At 43.4% G+C, this 21,974-nt stretch overlaps 1 protein-coding gene across 4 annotated transcripts in view; it reads right to left on the reverse strand.

Moving 5' to 3' along the window:
* Window positions 1-17,337: 17,337 nt before the first annotated feature.
* ESYT2 (extended synaptotagmin 2) overlaps window positions 17,338-21,974 on the reverse strand; it is an 81,174-nt gene continuing 76,537 nt past the window's right edge. For all 4 annotated transcript variants that reach the window (XM_066628050.1, XM_066628049.1, XM_066628048.1 and 1 more), the window contains 2 exons: window positions 20,893-20,942; window positions 17,338-20,802 (listed from right to left, as the gene is read on the reverse strand). In XM_066628050.1, the coding sequence (XP_066484147.1) occupies window positions 20,757-20,802; window positions 20,893-20,942 (96 nt within the window). In that variant the 3' untranslated portion in view covers window positions 17,338-20,756. The remainder of the gene's footprint in view (window positions 20,803-20,892; window positions 20,943-21,974) is intronic.

Below are 21,974 nucleotides of genomic sequence, written 5' to 3' on the forward strand. Positions count from 1 at the left end.
CCCAGGAAAGTGTGGCTGGGACTGCAACCTTAGTCTTTGAGGTGCCCTATAACTAGAAGGGTCTGTTTCCAGTGAGTCAGACAGGCTTACACCCCTGAGTCTTGCTGCACACAATGGGCTTACTCCTGAGTAAGGTAAAGACCAGCCTTTGCAGACAGTTCTGCAGGGGACAGCCTGCCATGCAGGTGCTGCAGGCAGCCACAACCACCCCTCTAGGGGCAGTCCCAGGCTGCACCTTTTCCTGGGAGTAAGCCCCACTGGAGACAATGAGGCTTCCTTCTGAGTAGGCAAGCCCAGCACTGCCTTTCCCGTCCCCCCAGGGGAGCCCCCATTTCCCACTCCCTCCCGCCCGCCCAGCATATTAACCCCCCCGCCGGTTACTAAACAATGGATTGTCCCGCGGATCCCCCGAGGAGAAGCGAGCCACCACTTACAGCCCGCCATCCATCTACCCCGCTTGGCGCTCTGGCGGTAGGATTCGAATTCTCGCGCGGCCGGCGCCGTTAAACTACCGCCCTCCCGCGCGCACTGCGCATGCGCACGCACAATGTGTCGCTCTGACTGCTCCTGGAGCCGGGTGGGGGGAATTGAAGAAGCTTTGAGATGTTTTCCGGTCTGCCAGCCTGCGCCCCGGCGCATGCGCAGTGGGGTAGGAGCAGCTTGCAATGGGTGGCTGCATGCCTTTTGCTTACAGGGTGTGAGCCTGCAGGGAACTCTCTTCTGGGACTGGGGCCCCATTGACTATAATGGGGTTTACATCTGAGTAGACATGCAGAGGATTGGGCTCTTAGGCTACAATCCTGTCCACACTTACCTGGGAGTAAGCCCCATCGACTATAATGGGAATTACTTCTGAGTAGGCATGCAGAGAATTGACCTCTTAGGCTACAATCCTATCTACACTTACTTCTACTTACTTATCCACACCTACTTCCTATCCAGGGGCTTACTTCTGAGGAGGCATGCATAGAATGCATACAGATTTTCATATGGGTGAACAGTCAGTGTGGGGACTGGAGACTTTAAGATTGTAGAGTACTGAACACATGAGTAGTGTGCATTTGCTGACTACAACATGCTCACTGTTTGTGAGCACAGATCAGCAATAATGAGTGTATGCAGTTTATGCACATCTTTAATGTAATGTGTGAACATAGCTACACTGTGGTAGCAAACATGCGTTTGCTCTCAAGTGTGAATTTGACAAGGGAGCCACAGCCAGTTGTAGCTCCCTTCTTACTTGTATGTATTCTGATATTTTCACTCTGCTTTTTTTTGACTCTCACAGGTAACTCAAAACAGCTTACAAAAAATTGCCCATCCTGTTGCTCAAAGTCTGCATGAACAAAGCAATAAAGAAGAGGGTGGGATTGTTGGCAGGAAGATTAAAATGCAAGTAGTGAATGAAGTAAATTCCCTGATGGAATTAACTTAATTTGGTCCCCATTCTAGTTATCCAAACAACACAGTCCTGGAATGTGCTGGAATCCCTAGCATGTATGCACTGCTGAAACAGAGATGCCTGCGTTGGCTCGGTCATGTCGTGAGAATGGATGATGGCCGGATCCCAAAGGATCTCCTCTATGGTGAACTCGTGCAAGGAAAGCGTCCTACAGGTAGACCACAGCTGTGATACAAGGACATCTGCAAGAGGGATCTGAAGGCCTTAGGAGTGGACCTCAACAGGTGGGAAACCCTGGCCTCTGAGCGGCCCACTTGGAGGCAGGCTGTGCAGCATGGCCTTTCCCAGTTTGAAGAGACACTTGGCCAACAGTCTGAGGTAAAGAGGCAAAGAAGGAAGGCCCATAGCCAGGGAGACAGACCAGGGACAGACTGCACTTGCTCCTGTTGTGGAAGGGATTGTCACTCCCGAATTGGCCTTTTCAGCCACACTAGACGCTGTTCCAGAACCACCATTCAGAGCATGATACAACAGTCTTTTGAGACTGAAGGTTGCCTGTCCCAGGATTCTGGTCCCTACAGTCACACAGTGAGTGAGCATGCCTTTTGCCAAGCCATGGGTACTTACTCTGATGGACTCAGCATACTCAAACATCCTAATGCTTGACCTTAAAAAAAAACTGGGGTTGATTTAGGTCCAAAATTTGATGCATAGATCATCACATGGGTATCCCTTTGTCTCTTGGCTTGATCAGGTAGGCTTCGATATCTAATCAGCTGTTGTATGCCAGGAAGGTTGGCTAGCATCTATTGGTTGTGAGAAAGGCCAGACATAAAGATGAACATCCAAAAAAATAACTGGGTTGGCCCTACTATATGGCTTTTCTATCCCCTGGGGGCTGGGGATAAGAATAGGCCCTCAGTTTGGCTGTACTTGTCGTAAGAAGCGACTGAACAGCCACCGGGTAGATGGGACTCGTCGGCCTGGGAAGGCAGCTCATCTGAGAGAAGGAAAACTCTGATCCCAAACCTCCACTGCCTTGTGGCTACATCCAGTTATGGAAAAGGCTTCAGGAGTCAACCTCGAGGCAAAATCCAGAGCCGGAGTCCCTGAGGCAGTTCATGGCTGAACACAGTCACGTTCTGGCAACTCCTGCGACGCCGCTGGAACCAACCGTATTGGCCTCTGCCTTTCCATTGGACCATTTCAGCGACGTGGAGAGGGGGATTTGCTGCATGGGTAACAGCCTATCCTCCATACCTACTTTACCCAGGCTTTGCGCACTGGAGAGGACACTCTTTTCCAGAACCACCATTCAGAGCGTGACACCATAGTCTTCCGAGACTGAAGGGTGCCAACACATGGCTTTTCTTCAATGACACTGAGGTCAGCAAGTCAGTGTGGAACTCCTCAGCCCTGCAAAGGTCTGTGATGGCACCCCCATGGGACACTGCCAACCCCCATGTGCAAATCTGCCCCCCCCCCCACATTCCGGAGACTCGTGCAATTCCAGGACGAACTGGGGAAGCCATCTGAGGCTTCCCTGCACTCTTAAACTGTGCTGCTGGCAAACTGGAAGCACAGTTTCCGACCAGGTCAGGAGCCTCAGTGAGGCTTCCGCTTTGATCCACCGGATCCTGAGCCTCCATGTTGGGCCACCTGCCCAACACAGAGGCTCTTAATTCTACACCAACCCTTGGTTTGCCATAGAATTGAGTAGCCCCATTGTGGGGTTACTCGCCTTACCCAGGGGAAGGAACGAAAGTCCCCTTCTCCCAAAGACACTCCGGCACTACCCGCTGCGTGCGTAGGATGCAGCAGCCATTTTCAGCACAGCTGCTGCCCTGGGCACTCACTGGGCAGCTCAGGATTGGGCTGCCTGTCACCATACACAATGTGCTTACTTCTGAGTAAAAGAGCACATTTTCAAACACCTCTGGCTATGGAATCCCTTCTTCTGGACTTGGTTTTATGTTGTTTCCTTGAGGAAGTTGAGTATTTTACATGAGGGGGGGGGGGAAAACTTTATAAGACAGCTGTCCAGAAAAGACATTTGCGTAGCAACATATGGAGGGGGACTGGAAACTGTCAAATAAAGCTAAGAATAATCTGAGAAACTGGAAGAGAACTGTAGCCATAATCAGTATGAATAAGATGTGTCTCAATAAATTGATCTGGCTGGCTATTATGCAATAGCTGCAGGGGGCTGATAGGAAGAATCTTCATAGTGCTGGCTCCCAAATTTCTCTTGTTAGACCCAGGAGGCTTCCTTGTAAAGAGGAAATGTGTTGATCCTCAAGGGGGAATTTTCAGCTGTGGGAGGGGGAGGAGAGTGTTTAAACAACAAGCAGCCACAGCAGGGATACTGATTAAGTCTGAATGCTTGCAAGACAAGATGTCCTCAGGTGTCTGGAGCTTCCATTTGCAAGTAGCACTAGGACCCAGCTGCACTCATTTATCAGTTTATGTTTCCAACTCTAGAAGATACCCATCTGATCAACTGAAGCAGTGGTCCTAAACACACTTACATGAGATTAGCCTCACTGAGTCCAGTGGGACTTGTGTCTAAATAAATGTGCTTAGGATGATGCTGCACAAAGTGCAGCCCTTTGTAGAATTTGACTTGACGCCGCGTATCAAAAACAGGGTTTTACTTCAACTTTCCTCTGCAACAAAAACTTGACACGGGTATAACAGCAGCCTGGATAATAGCAAAGATCAGATCAGAAGCGATGCCCGAGAACCAGCAAGAAGGGGTGTAGAGCTCTGTGATTCCTCAAAAGAATGGCTTTGCGCACATCATAATGAGCGTACCTCCCCGTTGCCGGTTTCTGTAGCATGCCCTCTTTCAGCAGTACCTAAATTGCACGCCTCCATTTTGACACATCTGCACATCAGTTCAGAATAATCCATACCTTTTATATTAATCTCACACTTATTATCATTCTCCTGTCAAATCTCGTTAAAGCAGTCTTGAAAAGGGGGCCTTCCACACAGGGTTGCCAAGCAACAGCAAATACAGATTTGCTTCCATGCGGCCCTTTCATCAGACATGCTCCCCTCTTTCCAAGGCAAGAGATCTCTCTTACTAGCTGTCAAGTAGCCGAGAATGCCTGAGGCAAGTCATTTTAATTTTGGATATTATCCACCACTGTTATTAACAGCAATGCAAGTGAAATGTTCCTGAAAGTGACATTATGCAATAGACAGCTAGTGAATCCTTTTGACTATACACCATCCCTGCCTCATCAGGAATAGTTATTTTTCAGTTGTCAGATTTATGGCATAGACACTGAGTTGTGAGAAGACCATTTAGGTGTAACTATTCATATTATGATAAAATTTATTTTATACACTCCGGGGAGACTTACATTGAATTAGAAAGTGTCCTTCTATTCTTATTTTAAATGTCTTTTTTTGCCTTAATGATTTATAACATTGGAGGACTACCTAGTTCTTCTGATCCCTATAAATAAAGTTGTTCCCCCTCCCTTTGGCAAATGAAGCATCTGTGCAATATTGCAACCCTACAGGGGGCACAGAGCAGGCAGCTGGTGGCCCTTTTCCACAGCTGGCATTGCTGCCAAAGGCCCAGCCTAGCTAAGAATGTCAGATCTCCTTCTTTCATTCTTTCTTTCACAGATAGTAAAAAGGCCAGAGTTTCAGGGCCTTCACAAATGACTTCTTGTTCCCCACTTGTGGCAAATATTTTCCTTTGAGCATTTCAGAATGTATTTTCACAGCACCGGATGCACTGGCATAGCTAGGGGGGGTGCACTAAGTTTTGCAGGAAACCTCCCTGCAGCATGCAAGTGGCTCCCAAGTTTGAAGCTGTGGGGGGGGGGAATGGAGGTGAATGGCTTCCAAGGGGGGGAGGAGCCGCTTGCACGTAGCATGGAGGCTCTCTGCAAAATTTAGTGCGCCACCCCCCCTCGAGCTAGCAGTGACTGGATGTGAAGGTACTTTGAACTTACAAAAGTGTGATTTTTTTTTATTAAAAAACAAGTTTTTGATGACTTCAGTCAACTTGAGCTGTGGCCGTCACTGACCCAAACTTGACTCGCGACTCAGGACCAGTGTCTCGAAAAAAGCCAGGATTCACAATGACTTGAGTCCCAACTAGCATGTGTGTGTGTGTGTGTGTGACTTGAGGGGAACATCCCAGCCCCTGCCTCCTGGAACTTCCCACCATGTCTGCTGCTGTCTTCAGGCTGAAGGCAGGATTCTGGATCGCCCATGAGGTCTTTAGTGTGATGCACAAGTGGTGAAAAATGTAAGCAAGAACACACACACTAAAGAGAGTTGGGACTCGAGTCATTTAGAGTCCTGACTCTTTTTTCAAGTCACTGGCCCTGAGTAGCAAGTCAAGTTGCCATCAGTGACTTAAGTTCTTTTTTTTTTTTTTTTTTTGCTGTTAAGTTTTGCTCAGGGAAGTCCTTGACTTATGACTTGACTGATTTCTCGAAATGACTCTGACTTGGGACTTGAAAGTCGCAAAATTTTTCTCAGGTCAAGTCGCAATGGCCTTGCACCATGACTCGCAAGTTGAGCTTCAGGGTCACTGACTCGCAACCCAGGCTCAGTGACTGGAGCACATCCCTGCTTATCTCCTCAGCTATGTGTATTATGATTTGTTTGAAAAATGCAATTCTATGCTGCTGGCAGCTGTTCATTCTTTCTTATGTTGGTATTAAAATAGACACCCCCCCCACTCTCACACCTCCACCAGCTTATTAATTTTAGCATTAGATCAATCATTCAGCATTTTATACTGAGGTGTTGTTTTGTTTAATTGTAAAATTGGCAGATATTCTTCCTCTCTTCTGCACTGCCCACTGCTAGAGAAAACTTTACTTGAAGAAAAAACAGACTTCTCACATTTTAAATTTCCTTGCTGGCTAAGTGCTCCCCCACTGTGCAAAGCCGATAGTAGTACATTCATCCAATTCCATTAGTAGCACAGCTACTTGAAAAGTAGCACAGCTGTGCCCCTGGAAGACTACACCTTTGCCTAATAAGTGAGGATTGGCATTAAATTGGAGCTCAAGAAGGTATAGAGCTCGAATAAAATATCTTTTTTTGATACCTGGGAAACCATATTTTCAGAACACTTTATCTTCTTTTGCTATCCAAAATGACTGCTTTCTTCCTGTTTCCATTGTCCTCAACCAACTAGAGAAATGTCCACTAGGAATGTGCAGTGCTGGGAGACTCATCACAGTTACAATCTTCCACGTTATTATGGGCCCAGCACAGTCTGAAACTGACAATAGGATTAGTACACTGAGACCCAACAAGAGAAGAAGAAAGAGCCAAGCAGTCATTCACTAGCGAGTCTCTACGATGGGATGTGCTGTTCCTCCTCTAAGGGCATCACTGTGTTTTCTGCAGAAACAACATGGTACCCTCTTTGTTATTTATTTCTTAAGCCTGCCTTTTGTGTGGATGCTCTGGAAAGAAAGGTTCTTCATTTCAGAAGGCGTTGCACATTAAAGGAATATTCCCTGTATAAATAGCAAAATTGAACTTGTCAAAATAACCTCAAGACAATCTAGCCTCTCTCTCGCAGCTGGAGCAGATGAACCAAAAGGCTTCTGTTATGAAGCTGTTCCCAACACAAGAATCATCTGTTGCCACAGAAAAATCTATCAGGAGCATTTTTCACCAGGAGTAATTTAGAAGAAAATGAGTAATTTCCTTTCTTTGTTTCTAATGTTGCAGCGTAATTTTACTCTACTGACATATTACGAGAATGAAAATCACTACAAGGATTTTTAGGTGACATTAAAATTGCTTAAAAAAAGAGCAGTTGCTTTACAATAAAACATTATGGTCCTGTTGAATTACTCATTTTATTCTTATGTCACCCTGAACAGTGTAAACATATTCCATGGAAGAAGTGAGGGGAACCCACTTAACGATGTTTTCTGCGCTGGGTGAATTATAGCATCAGTATCATTACAGCAGGCTGTTTACAATGGCTCCACACAGCCATTGGGGCCTGATCCTATGGCTAGGCTTTATTTACAAGGGTATAACCAACAGTATACACTAAGGGCCCAAACCTATCCAACTTTCCAGCACCAGTGCAGCTGCAATGTAGCCCTGAGGAAAGGGAACAAATGTTGCCTTACCTTGAGGAGGCCTCCCCATCACAGGATGCAGCACACACCCCATTAGCACAGCTGCACCAGTACTGGAAAATTGGATGGGATTGGGCCCTTAGTGCCCTTTCTGACAAATAGGCCACAGTCAGTTAGGATGGGCTCTTCTCATTCTTCCACTCTGATATTAAATACAGGAGCTCCCCAAGGCTGTGTGCTGAGCCCCTTCCTCTATTCCCTGTATACACATGATTGCACCCCATCACATAACACCAATGAAATTATAAAATTTGCAGACGATACTACAGTGGTGGGGCTTGTTAGCGGGAATGATGAGTCTGCTTATAGGAAGGAGGTACAGGAGTTGTTATTGTGGTGCAAAGAAAATAATCTCTCACTTAACATCAAAAAAACTAAACAACTTATAATTGACTTCCGGAGAAAGAGGGATGGACACACACCATTATACATAAATGGTGAGGAGGTAGAGAGGGTTGCTAGTTTCAAATTCCTAGATTTCAAACATCACAGAGGACCTCTCATGGACTATTCATGTTGCAAGGTAATCCCAAATGTTGCAAGAGATCCCAAGATTCAAAAGCAAACTCAGTAGGCTGTAGTGATCAAATCCAGGCCTTTATTGTAAATCCAAACATCTCAAGGGAACATTTCCAAGCATTGAGAGAGTGAATGAAAAGTCAGAATTCAGCAAAAGGTTGTATTCCATAACACAGCGTCTCAAGGGAACATTTCCAAGCATTGAGAATGTGTGAGTGTGTGTGTGTGTGCGTCAGAAGTAAGAAGAAGAGAGAAGTGTGTGTGTGTGAGTCAGAAGTGGAAAGCAGAGAAGCCCAGAGCGCCCTCTCTAGCTGACTTATTACAATGTGGGTTCCCTCCTTGAAACACATACATTTCGCATTGGAGACATTTCATTGGTGGGTTACAAATCACCAGTTGTTCAGATTACATTCATCATAACAATTCACAGATTTTGAGCAGTTGGTAGGTGGTACTGCACTTTCAATTTTGTTCAAAATGACCTCATCTCATCATGACTTTCTTTTGGCCTTCGAAATGCAACTTTCTTGCAGCTGAGAAAAGAGTTTTACAGGCTCAGCTAAAAGAAAATTGCAACCTTCTGCATTTTCTCTGGGAACCTGTCCTTTGCAATGTTAACCAGAAATAGCTTTGATGTGAACCGGAAATGGCTGTGATGTCTTCTTAAACCCTTCTAATGCAGTTAGACCACTAAAACTTACTTAAAATAATGTGTTATATGTTAGTTACACTTGTTTATGCACCAAAACTGGTTTTAAAATGAAGAATAAGAAAAAGAAAACTAAGCTGGCTAGTGTTCTTCTATATGAGATCTGGTGTATAATACCGTTCCCAGCATGTGTGTGCAGCCTGTTGCTCTAAAAATATTGTGTAGCTATCTACCTATATGCCTATATATAAAGTCTCTGAGCTTAAAGCAATGATACTGAGCCTGTGTGTTAAAAAAAGCAAGACAGACCGATTGTAAAAGCGCAAACAAATTTTTTTTTCTCTTCTGGTTAAAACAAAGATCTATTGATGCAAATGTATCAACATTGTTCTGCAGAGAACTTGGCATGCGGCCAAGTCCAGCCAAACGCTTAGCTTTCATTTTTTTCTCTTTACTATAACTTAACATACAGAGAGAGATGGACCAAAAGGTTGCTGCAAAAGTTTCAGGTGAGCATCCCTTACCTTGTATCATTAACACCAGCATGTTGATAAAAAAGGCACAAAAGCGGTTATATTTTCTGAGGAAGCTTGGGAGGTTAAATTTGTCACAGCAGCTGCTTGTGTCTTACTATCGTTGCACCATTGAGAGTGTTCTAACCTATGATATCTTGGTGTGGTACGGAAATTGCTCTGCAGGGGACAAAAAAACTCTGCAGAGAATTATTAAGATCACGCAGCACATCATCAACCTTTATCTCCCAGCTTTGGAGGACATCTATACATTTCACTATCTGCAGAAGTCACATAGTATTCTGAGACCCCTTCCATCCAGCTCATAAATTCTTTGAACTGTTGCCTTTGGGTAGATGATACAGAACTATTAGAGCAGCACCACATGACCTCTAAACAGTTTTTATCCCACAGCCATAATTACGTTGAATAAGGCGGTATAGTTACCATGATCCTGGACATTATGGTCTGTTATACTGTTTTTATATGATGATGCATGTTGTATAGTGTGTGGGTGAGTGTGTAGAGTGCGATTGTTGGAATTGTAGTATACATTTATGCTTGTATCTCAAAGGTGCATAAATTTTGTTGTGCTGTAGCACAATGACAATAAAGTTACTACTACTACTAAATCCCTATGATAATACCAGTTCGGTCCAGAAGTTTAACCAGAAGCCAGAATACGTGTAAATCAAAACAGCCAACTCTTGGTAGCCTGGCACTTTTGCACCTGTGCAAAAGCACCACAATGGACTGATAGTACCTGCACAAAAGTGCCAATGCAGCAGTCTATAACTTTGGATGGCTCAAGTGGAGCTTGGGAGGCAAAGGGCCAGAGAGCGACCAGACCGGGAAGGAATCCAGCTGGAACAAGGAGTTCTAAGCAAGACTAGAACTATTCAATTGTAAAAATCCCTACGGGGGTTTAGAACAGCCTGCCTATGTAAACCACCTTGGATTAAAGTCTGAGGAGAGATCTGAGGACCAAAGAAAGGTGGTATATAAATACCTGTATAAATAAATCAATAACTCAGTTCCCGAGTGTATGCTGCAGGAGTTAAAAATCTGTTCTGTACTTAGTAAGTGAAGTAGACAAATCTGCTCTACCCCATTTGTCATAATTTCAGTTCCTATACATTAATGATAGGGCCCCAAGTGCGTCTACTTTTCCAGTCAATAAAATTATTTATGAAACTTCTAGAATACATTATACTCAGTATGCTTGAAATTGCAGAACAAGATAATGCATCTGTCACAAGTCCTATTTCGTTTCTTACTACGAATTAATCGTTTGTGTTGTATAAACTAGTTGGGTAGAAGCCAGGCATACTGCTGATAAAGCAGAACAAATGATCATTACTGTACCCAGTTTGAGAGGACATGTTGCAGACCAAAAAGAGCAATTCTCTTTTGCTTTTTAATACAAAATTCTCCTTTACAACAGAGGTGTGTTTTTCCCCTCTCATATCCTCCTTCCACAGACGAGACAGGAAATTTTGACTAGTAGGTTCCTATTCCAACAGATCCTTTGACTATAGGTATTCAACACATGGCATGCAATAATAAGGAACAAACTACAGTGGGGGGGGGGGGGAGTTGATAAGAATCCCAGAACAAATCCCCATGTGGAAATCAGCTTCCATCACGGATGTAGCACGTTTGGGTACAAAACCCAATGTGCTTCCTGAACTATTGCAACTGCGGAGCTGCATGCTGTCTCAGAAAGAGTGACCCAGCAGGGAGACTTCATCCAGCAGGGAGAACATGGTGGCGGGGAGTGGGGGGCAGAGAATGGGAAAAGGGGAGTATGCATACTTATAATACCACTGGGCCAGTCAAAAAGTGTTGGTAGGCCAGTTGTGGTCCATGGGCCATATTTTGGAAATCTCTGGCAAACGTGTGTTGAAGAAAACACTTTTCACATCTCCTGAGCTAGCATAGCTCTTGTCGTCTTGTGTGCTCCCTAAGGCATTTGGTGGGCCACTGTGAGATACAGGAAGCTGGACTAGATGGGCCTATGGCCTGATCCAGTGGGGCTGTTCTTATGTTCTTACAGAATACAGAGTCAGTTTTTAATCAGGCTTCTTAGGTCACATAAGGAGAAATCATTGGAATGGACTCTGCTTCATGTACAAATCACAAAGCTGATATACTTTCAAGCAAGGAAAACCATGAACACACAGAAAGAATACATAGCAACACTACATCAAGGCTTTACAAACTTTGCATAGCTTCTTATCTTACAGAATGGAACACTTTCAATTGTTTGCACTGTTTTGTTTTTAAAGCTAAGGTCGATTAGCAGCCTCTTTATCTGGGCACAGGTCACATATTTTACATGTTTAGAAATGAAGCAAAGGGGCATTATCTTTTACTAATAACCCAGGCTCCATTTTAGGTTCGTAAGTAGGAGATACAAAATGGTTTGGGAATTTTTTTCCTCCCATAGAAAAGGATGGTGGAAAGAGTGCCTATGCAGTTTGGCTACACTCGAAACCTTAGTAAAAAGTACCAAAGTACAATCCCCTTATATTACAATCCTATATGTGTCTATTAAGAAATAAGTCCCACTGAGTTCAGTGGGATTTAGTCCCATGTAGGTGGGATAAGCTTGCAGCCAAAGAGTTGCTTTCTTTGCACACCTTACTTTTATCTGGTGTGGTGCTGCTGGGTTGCCTTTCCCCAAATTCACACAGGAGAAAAATGTCCACATTCCATTTACTTTGGATTATTCTAGGACAATTTGTTTGTTCCTGAAAGGTTCCTAGTTTGATTTCCACCATTTGAAGCCACATTAACCCTTCTCCTTTTTTGGAAAGTGCCCTCAATCAGGACTGGCCATGCATTACACAAATGATGCAGCTCACATCAAGTGTGGATGGGGAGTGGAAGACTAAGGCAGTGGTGATCCCAGTTGGGGGGACAATGCTAAGTTTTTCAGGTGCCTGAATGCCTCTGTAAAGTGGCTTCTTATCCTCACTTTCAGAGCCATTTGCTGCTGCGAAAGCAAAGTGGAGGGGTCCTGCCCCCCCATTCATAGCTGAGTCAATCCAAATGCGCTCCCTCTGAAAGCAACCGGAGCTGTGCTCCAGTTGCATCCAGAGGGCCTCTGGAAGGTCATCTAAAGTCCTTAAAACATCACCTCCTGTTTTGCCTGAAAAACCATAAGTGATGTTTTAAGGCCTTCTGGAGAGAAGGCCTTCTGAGGCCCAGGCCTCAGAACACCTCTAGATGTAACCAGAGCACAGTTCCGATCATGTTCGGAGGGACCAGGTAAGGTGACAGCCCTGGAAGGTGTGCCCTGAGGTGGCACTCCTTCCAGCTACACCGCTGCAGAGCCAGAATCAATCCACTTCCTTATCCACTTGCTCTTTCTTCACATGGTCCATTTAGGGCCCAATCCTATCCAACTTTCTAGCACTGATGCAGCTGTGCCAATGGGGCATGTGCTGCATCTTGCTGTGGGAGGACAGACATGGGGGCCTCCTCAAGCTTTGGGGCTGCATTGCAGCTGCATAAGGGCTGAATGTTGGATGGGACTGTGCCTTTAACAGACCTTGCAAGGACAAGGTGAGGGGTAGGGAAGCAGCCACTTACTCATTCCTTTTGTCCTTTTAAGTAGAACACAAAGTGCAGGTCATGCTGGGACTGCCCAGCATGACCTGCACTTCCTGCATTGTCAAAGAAGGTTGCATGGAAAGAAAGTAAATGAATTTGTTTCGGGGGCAGCGGCATCAGGCAGCAAATCTGGTTGCATCATTCCTACTCTCAATGATACCGTGCTTGCTTTTATATGCACTTAAAAACAATGTAGTTCCCCATTCTTGAGACTATCAAAAATCAGTGTAGATTTGCAATTAGACATAAGTCTAAGTTCACAGGCAGAGGAAGGCTCTGTCCATAGCTGGGAGATACAACTTCACAGTGGCGTAGCTAGAGCGGGGGCAAAGCAGTAAGTACTGCAGGCACTGCAACATGCTATGTAAGTGGCCCCTTCCTCTTGCATCATTCTGGGCAGCGACAGCAATGCGCAGGGGCTTGCTGAACCAAATAGCATCTTCTGTGCATTGCCATCACTGCCTGGAATGGTTCCAACAGTGAGTGGGAGGGGCCGCCTACACAGTGTGTTGCAATGTCTGCAGTAATTACTGTTTTGCCCCCCACTCTAGCTATGCTACTGCGATACTGAACCTACAGAAGTTCTGTATAGCCATTGTTGCACAATAACAGGTGGAAAACTTCACCTGGTGGTATCTTCTGTAGGAACTCCCGCTCCTACATGTATGGATTTAGCGTAGTTCATGCTGAACATATAGAGCTCCTTTACACGGAGTCAGGCCAGCTAGCTTGGCGCTGTATGCAGAGAACGACAGCAACTTCCTGGTCTCAGGCGGTTATATCAAACCACTGTTAGCTGGAACTTCAACCTGGGACCTTTTGCATACAAAGCATTTGTTCTACCACCGAGCTTTGGCTGTAGCGCCTCCCAAGACATACATGCCATAAATTATTAGGTACAGTAGGAACCAACATAGTTAAGAAAGCTTTTATCCATGAATACAGTCCAAAGTGAAATGAATAGGAAGACTCATTCAGAATCTGCAGCACCATCTAGTGACCCAAGTTGAGAAGGCAAAGGAAAGAGTACTTCATCTGAGACTATGAATAAAGACCTCGTCCTGAGATTGTACACTTTGTGCTGAATAATATACAATGAAATGTTAACAAATACACCTCTGTAATGATATTAAAGTTGATTCCTTCACTGCCACTCACAGTTCAACTTTTTCCAGAAGTCAATTCAATCACAGCTACCCTTGATAGCCAAACAAAACGCTCCCATTTGGTCGGTGTCCCAGGGATAGAAAGCTTTCTGGGTGACATTTTCTCCTCCATTCTTTTAGCAAGCCTACCTCCCTCATCCTCTCTCCCATGCACTTCTTTGCTCTGGACATTGCAGGATTTCTGAAATGACTGACTTTTGCATGAAGCTTACCTCCTTGTATGCCTGTTGAAGACTGTCTTGTAAATTATAAAAAAATAATGCCTGTATTTATATACCGCCTTTCTTGGTCTTTATTCAAGACTTTATTCAAGGCGGTTTACATAGGCAGGCTGATTAAATCCCCGTAGGGATTTTTACAATTGAAAGAAGGTTCTATCTTTCAAGAACCACAACATTCAGATGTTTCTTTCTGATCTGGTTTCACATTCTGGCCTCCATCCTCCCACGCTCAGAGCAGATGGAATGGCTCAGCTTGTCAGCTGCTTCAAGGTCCCACAGTGCCGGTGGCCTCGAACTGGCGACCTTGTGGATGTTATCTTCAGGCAAATGCAGGCTCTACCCTCCTGCCCATTCCTCAGGTTAATGCATTTTCCTACTCCAAATTTTTTGGCACCTCTGCTACCCTGAGAACCCTTTTATGAAACATGTGAGCATATGTAGTGTGCTCCATTAAGTCAATGTTGTCTGAAATCTTCCATGCTGTAATGTGTTCCTCTTCTCTTCAGGCCCAATTTGCTTGAATAGCCTTGAAAAAAAATCCACCTGTAGAAACAGGTCTCCCAAATTTGCAGTCCAGATACATCCCAAGGTCTCAAATATAAGCTACCTTGCTGGATTATATCCAGAGTCTATCTAACCCAGTATCCCATTTCCAGGAATCACAAGGTTCTGAGATACTCAACCATGATGACAAAAGTGTTCTTCTGTCCACCTGGCAGAGGAAATGCACTTTGCATGTTACCACAGCTGCGATACAAGGACATCTGCAAGAGAGATCTGAAGGCCTTAGGAGTGGACCTCAACAGGTGGGAAACCTTGGCCTCTGAGCAGCCCGCTTGGAGGCAGGCTGTACAGCATGGCCTCTCCCAGTTTGAAGAGACACTTGGCCAACAGACTGAGGCAAAGAAGGAAGGCCCATAGCCAGGGAGACAGACCAGGGACAGACTGCACTTGCTCCCAGCGTGGAAGGGATTGTCACTCCTGAATCGGCCTTTTCAGCCACACCAGATGCTGTTCCAGAACCACCATTCAGAGTGCGATACCATAGTCTTTCCAGACTGAAGGTTGCCAACACACACACACACACACACACACACACACACACACACACACACACACACACACACACACACACACCCCAAGTTGCTAGATACACGATTCCCACAATGCATGCTACAGCCATGGGTGGTAGATTACCAGTGCCAAATCTGCAGGTGCAAAACTACACTGAAGAAGGCCCCATATTCAATGATCGTGTTTCATTTTCATGGATGGAAATTTGTTAAGTTGCTAGGCTAATAGATCCAAAATGCATTAATAGGATTTAAGAGATTTACTGTACATAGGCCTTCTGAAAAGAGAAGGGTTTTTTTTTTTAATAAAGTAAAATTTTAGTTACTTGGAAAACTATCCCATTTAAGAAATAGAATAAAACTACCATGTGCAGTCATTTATAACAGTGGAACCGAGTTCTGCTGTTGTAAAATGGCTGCTGACAGTGTGCAAAGCATCAGCTGCCATTTTAAGAGTGCTGCTACAAGAGCAATGGACCTTCTGGGAGCCACCAGCAGTGGGGGCAGAACTTGGGCAGGAAAACTGCAGGAAGGGGTGGATCCAGCAGCAATGGCACATCCCTGACCCTATGCTTTCTCAGACTCCAAACCTTTCTACAGATTCCCCAAGCACCAGCTAAAGAGGGGTAAGTCTTGAAATTTCCCAATCCCTCCCCCCCATACAGCATGCACCTTTTTGGCACAGTTGCAACAGTGGGGGTGGGGGAAGGATGGGATTAGGCTCTATGTGCATTACAGCAAGATTAATGTCACACATGATACAGAACAAAAAAAAACCACAAAGGGCAGCCAGCAGCTTAACACTACAGTACAATATTACAGTAGCCCTGCCCAGAGGTTACTAAGGTGTATGTGACTGTAGCCAGATCAGCCTTCTCCAAGTGAACACAACTGGTATACAAAAAGCTGCTAAAAGTACTCTTTGCCACTGGCAATGACAGCAACAGGTCAAGCAGCTAAGGAAGGGAAGGACTGGATCTGATTTCACCTGGGAAGGTGAGAGTTTCCTGTACAATGGCATAGCCAACTGAAAAACCGAGGCATGCCTCTTTGAACTTGAGATGAACAATGAACTTGAGATGACTTAGATTGCAATCCTATACACGTTCCTGAATATGATGTTGTTGGCATCCTTCAGTCTCGGAAGACTATGGTGTCACGCTCTGAATGGTGGTTCTGGAACAGTGTCCTCTCCAGTGCGCAAAGCCTGGGTAAAGTAGGTATGGAGGATAGGCTGTTACCCATGCAGCAAATCTCCCCTCTCCATGGTCCTCTCTAAGGTCCAATGAAATGGTCCAATGGAAAGGCAGAGGCCAATACGGTTCCTGAATATAAGCCCCACTAAACCCAATGGGACTTATTTCCAAGTAGGCATGCAAAGGATTGCTCTGTTAGTCTGTAGTAGCAAAACGTCTGATGGTCTTGTAGCATCTGACACAAGACTAGGCTTCTTGCATTTTCTGCCATCTGACTTCCATGTTTTTCCCTCTAAACAATCCATATGTGCCTATATGTGAATAAACACACCCATTCTAAAGAGAATTACATTTCATGCATATGATGGTGAGTGTAGTCCACAAAAGCAAATGCTACAATAAAAATCCTTAAGGTGCAAAAGATTCTGTTATGAGAAACTTCAGAGACCAGTGATCTCTCAAATATCTTTCTCCTTGATTATCTCCAGGACTGTAACAGGAATATACATAAAATGGTACAGAGTTTTGAAGAATAAATCTTCAGTGAATCAATGAAAAGCTTTACAAGCATGCGGATCCAAATCAATAGCAGGTTTGGAAGTAACTAGCAGCTGTTTCCTTAGCTGAGGTGTTTTCAGCAACTGTATAGTCTCAATCAATATAACTTTCACACCACAGGAAACCTCTATTGGATTTCAGTCATCAATGTGGATACACATGATACAACGCTCTGAAAATGCAGTGCCCTGATAGTGCACAAATGATTGCCAATTGCGGTAGTGTACGTAAATATTTAAGACTGAGCCTTGTAATGAAGGGAAAAGACCACCACAAAAGCTTCCATATGAATCATTTATTGAATAAATACATGCAATTGCAGAATTACATGAGCAAAAAGGCAATCTGTACGAAACTGATCACTCTTTGTTTTCCCTTTGCCAGTCGCTGCAGGCTGGCCCAATAAAGAAAGTTCAAATCAAAAGGAATCTTTCATTCCAAACCCAGGTAACACAATGATCTGGTGCTTTATTGACAGTAGCTCCAAATGCTAAGTGCTGCTTTTCTCACCAGCAAAACACTGCACTGGACAGTTTCAATAGCACAAAACAGAAAGACTGGTAAATACAGAGAACAAAGTTTGGGTTTAAACGCATACAACTTTAAGCTTTCCTTTTTTAAGGCACAGGATTAAAAAAATAAAGAACACGGAAAGCTAGTCTGATGACATTCAGTCTTTGATTTGTTAATGGAACCCTCATGCTTTCTCATTCTCCTCTGCACTGTTACCAAATGAGGGCTGAACAGATTCATGTATGCAGCTTCTAACTTTCAAAGAAAGAAAAAGCATTTTCCAGATTCAGATCCACACTTTCAAGAGAGCTCTAAATTTGGGACTCACTCAGAGGATTTTTCATCTTTCAATCATTTCTTGCACCCATCATTCGACATGGAAACCCCTCTTTGCATGTTAATTCCTCACACAGGATACCTGCATATGTTGGAAAGGACACTGAAACTCCTGACTCGGGGGGGGGGGGGAAGATGACCACATATTAAAAATGAACTGAAAGTGTTGCCCATGATTTGCTTGCTAGCGGCCTCCAGAACTTCTAACCCATTTCTACTACAGTAGGTGTCTGAACTTCATGACATTCAGGGAACTTATCTAAAGCACTTTTGAGGCTCCTGCCAATTTCTACCTGACCCCAAAGAGGAATTCATTTGTTCTCTTATGCTGTTCCTTGCACACACACTGGCATGATGGCACCCTCCTTCCCTGCTCTCTAGCTAGTGAGACAAATTATTCAGGAATCATGCCTGTACAATGCTTTCCCTAATTGATGTTAGGTTTGGCCAAAAAATTAGTAGTCTAGGTGGACTAAGTTTTCCTTAATAGTACCTTCTATACACATTTTCCTCTTTTTACACAAAGGCTCATCATAACTGGGTGCAAGAACTTTTCTGCAGGTGGAAGGAAACCTTAGAATACAACCAATTGCTTGGCTCCTTTTGCTGTTTCATTTCCACTCTTAATATAATCCCCTGAAGACGCTCATACATGGAAAAAAGGAAGGTGGGTGAGTGTGCATGCAATTTAAGGAGCAGGAGACCCTGTTTACCTATGATAGAGTTCAGGTCTGCAATCCTATGTACAAACCAAAATCCCAGGTGATCTTTGTCCAGTGAAATCTTATGTAAAATAAAATACGCCAGTACTGCCATAAAGGGTGTCACCAAGATATGGATAGATACATCATGTTGAAGTACAGAACAGATGAACATGAATCAACTTGGTACGAACAGTCTCCTACAACTGTGACAGGCACTTTGGTATACTTGGTGCTGCTACAGGGCACAATGGGAATATCTTCTGTGCAAGCTTAATTGAATGGTGCTCGTGCAGGTGAAGATCCTGCTAGACTATACCAATTATCTAAGCTAGAATTAAGGTTAAGCAAGTTTAATTATAAAGCTAGTATCCTAGAAGTTTAAGGTTACCTTTTAGCCTGAAGTGAGCCTAAGACTCAGCTACAGTAAGTGCTTTTTTTAAGTAATTGCATATTTACCCAGGATAATCAAGGCTCCTGTCTTCAGAGCAACTCTCTTGGGTTCAAAAAGATGTACTTTTTTTGTTGAAACCACCTGAAAAAGGTTTTGGGGGGAGAAATAACCAATGCCCCAATGATTTTGCTTTGAAAGTAACAGCGAATGAAGCAAAATATATCCAAATATCAGTTCATTTCACAAAATGCTCCTACATTTCCCAGGTCTGTAAAAATTGAATGGAAAAACTACATGGGTAGGACATGCATTTGATTTAAAATGGCTCCTTTACTGTCTTAACTTCCAGAAGCAATGCATTCTGGATTTAAATCCGAATTAGCTTGTGAAACACACTGTATTGACCCCAACTCCCTTGACCAATTGCTTACGCCTGGCATGTGTTGCATGGATTATTGTAGTGCTGGTCCTTGCAGCGGAACACGTGGCATTTAGATGGAATGTGACTATTACATATGGACCAGATTCAAAACAGTGATAAATTCTCCACTGGTTGAGCACTGGTTGAGCTCCACAGTGTTGAGCACTGGTATGACAGTACTAAAGCAATTGAAAGTCCATCACATATCTAGATTTTTGAAACTTCTAAGACTTGAGTTCCAACTTAATAGGCCTGATGACACTTTAATGAAAGTTATAATAGACTATACTAGAACACAGCTGTAAACAGTTTTCATGTCTGTAGTGTTCAATAGGATACCACCACAATTCTTAGATCATCAAGGTGACTATCACACCTTAATTTGTAACACAGACAAATACTATTCTAATCTTAGTTTTGCATAGGTAAATTTCTGGTATTATAGATGGGGCAAATAAATTCTAAGAAAGACCAATGACTGTAAAAGTGCATTACATTACTTTGTACTACTGAAGTCTTCTTTTTTGCATCCTAGGAGACCCCCAGGTGCATATAATGTGATTTCAAGACCTTGATAATCTTATTTTTTTATATACAGTATTTTTATACAGTATATATACTTTCCAACTCACTCTTTATAATATTATCTGAATGAATTTATGAATATGAAAAATCTGAATGAAATTCCAAGAATATGTTTCTATATAAATATTACAAAATTAATAATTTTACTCTCCCCTTTTGCAAGCCTTTAAGGCCACAAATATATGGGCTATCCATTTCATTAATTTCTCTGAGATTTTTAAAAAAAGACATCCATAAATTCATAATTAGTAGTTTAAGACCATTTTGCTGCAAAGATCCTTCCCAGAAACTGTGACTTAAGATTTTTGCATGCATTTAGAAGAAAGTATCTAGTATTTGTTTTGAAATTTTCTTCTGCCTTCAAATTGTTGAGGAAAAGTGATAAAAAGCAGTATCTATTTACATGGCAGACACCTTGGTGAGATACAAAACAAGGTAAGAAAAACAGATAGACATTTTCTTCTCACTTTTGTTCAAGGGTACAAACGCCATAAAAGGTTTCACTGAAACAAACAAGTTACTATACAACCTCTATTGCACATTAAAATAGCTGTAACAAAATGAAAAAAGATTTAACAACTGAACTGACGCAAGCCTACATAATACGTCCAGATGTTACAAAACTGTTGGGGAGTGGTGGCAGGTCTCATAACTAAAAGTTATAAAAAATATTGATACATCTGTGTGCACAATGCTGATAAAATATATAAGGGTTGGCAAAAAGAATGTGAGCAGGAGCTTCTGGCATCCTAAGGTGCAATGTGCGGCCTTGTACCATCTTCTGTCAAGTCATACCTACAGGATGAGCAAAAGAGAAGTAAGCAAAGTAGACTTACTGAAGATGTCAAAAATAGTTAAGAGAGAGTCACTATGATTAACACTTACCATTGGGTACAACTCTTGGCAAGTTCTTCAGAAGCAAGTGGTATTAATACCTGGGCAAGAGAAAGAGAGGTTAAGTAAGGTAAGAAAAATCTGGACATGCTGTTCATTTGTGGGTCAAGGTATAAATTCATAAATATGCTTAAATTTGCATAACTGGAAGAGACAATACTGTCACTTATGTCCCACTTGAAACTTTAAAGAATGGCTCAGTCTTTTGGGGTTAATGTTCAGTCATACAGTATGCATGCAAGCCCTCTGCTATAATCTGAGCCAATGTACAATTGTACCTACAGTACTTGATTAAAGACTCTGTTTAAATGAATGGAACAAAGATGGCACTCTCATTGTCAAGTCTTGGTTCCGGAGTCCCAATATACTCTTCCTTCAGTTTCCAAGAATGCACTTTCATAGTCCATTAGATGTTCTTGCATACGGAGGATTCAAAAGTTTGCCTTACAGTAGTGGTCCTCAAAGTATCTGCTGTGGCAAACCAGCAATCCCCTCCCATGTGCCATGGACCGGCACAAGTTCGTGAGTGCTCTCTCCACATGTGGCATATCATCTCTTACCTCTTGTGCCATCCCCGTTTCCTGTTGATTAGTAACCTCCTGCGAGGCCCGACACACATCCAAGTCCTGTGGCAAGCCTCAAGAGATGCTGCAAAGCTGGATGCAACAGAAGCTACACTGTGGCCCTGCAGCTGATAGCTCATGTACTGGCACCAGTCTGCAGGCCCACCTTACAGCATAGGGACTGCTGGTAATGGGTGACATGATACAATAAAAGACCATAGCTGCTGAGTTATGGATAGCTTTAATGAACTCCTTTCATTTCTTTAAACATATTAAGATTATGTAGTATGTCATTTGCCATTCTGTTGCTCAGTTAATCTCTGCAAATTTGGTTGCCTCTCTATTCCCCTTGCGCCTAATGCCAAATAATTTATGATAGGACATAATTCAAAGTGAATAGCCAAAGAAGCAATATGTAATTTCAAGTCTGAGCTGTGCAGAGTAATTTTTAAATGGGATGACACCTACATTATAGAGCAGGGGTGCCCAAACCCCGGCCCTGGGGCCACT

This window comes from Tiliqua scincoides, chromosome 5, assembly GCF_035046505.1.
Source record: "Tiliqua scincoides isolate rTilSci1 chromosome 5, rTilSci1.hap2, whole genome shotgun sequence".
Lineage (NCBI taxonomy): Eukaryota > Metazoa > Chordata > Lepidosauria > Squamata > Scincidae > Tiliqua > Tiliqua scincoides.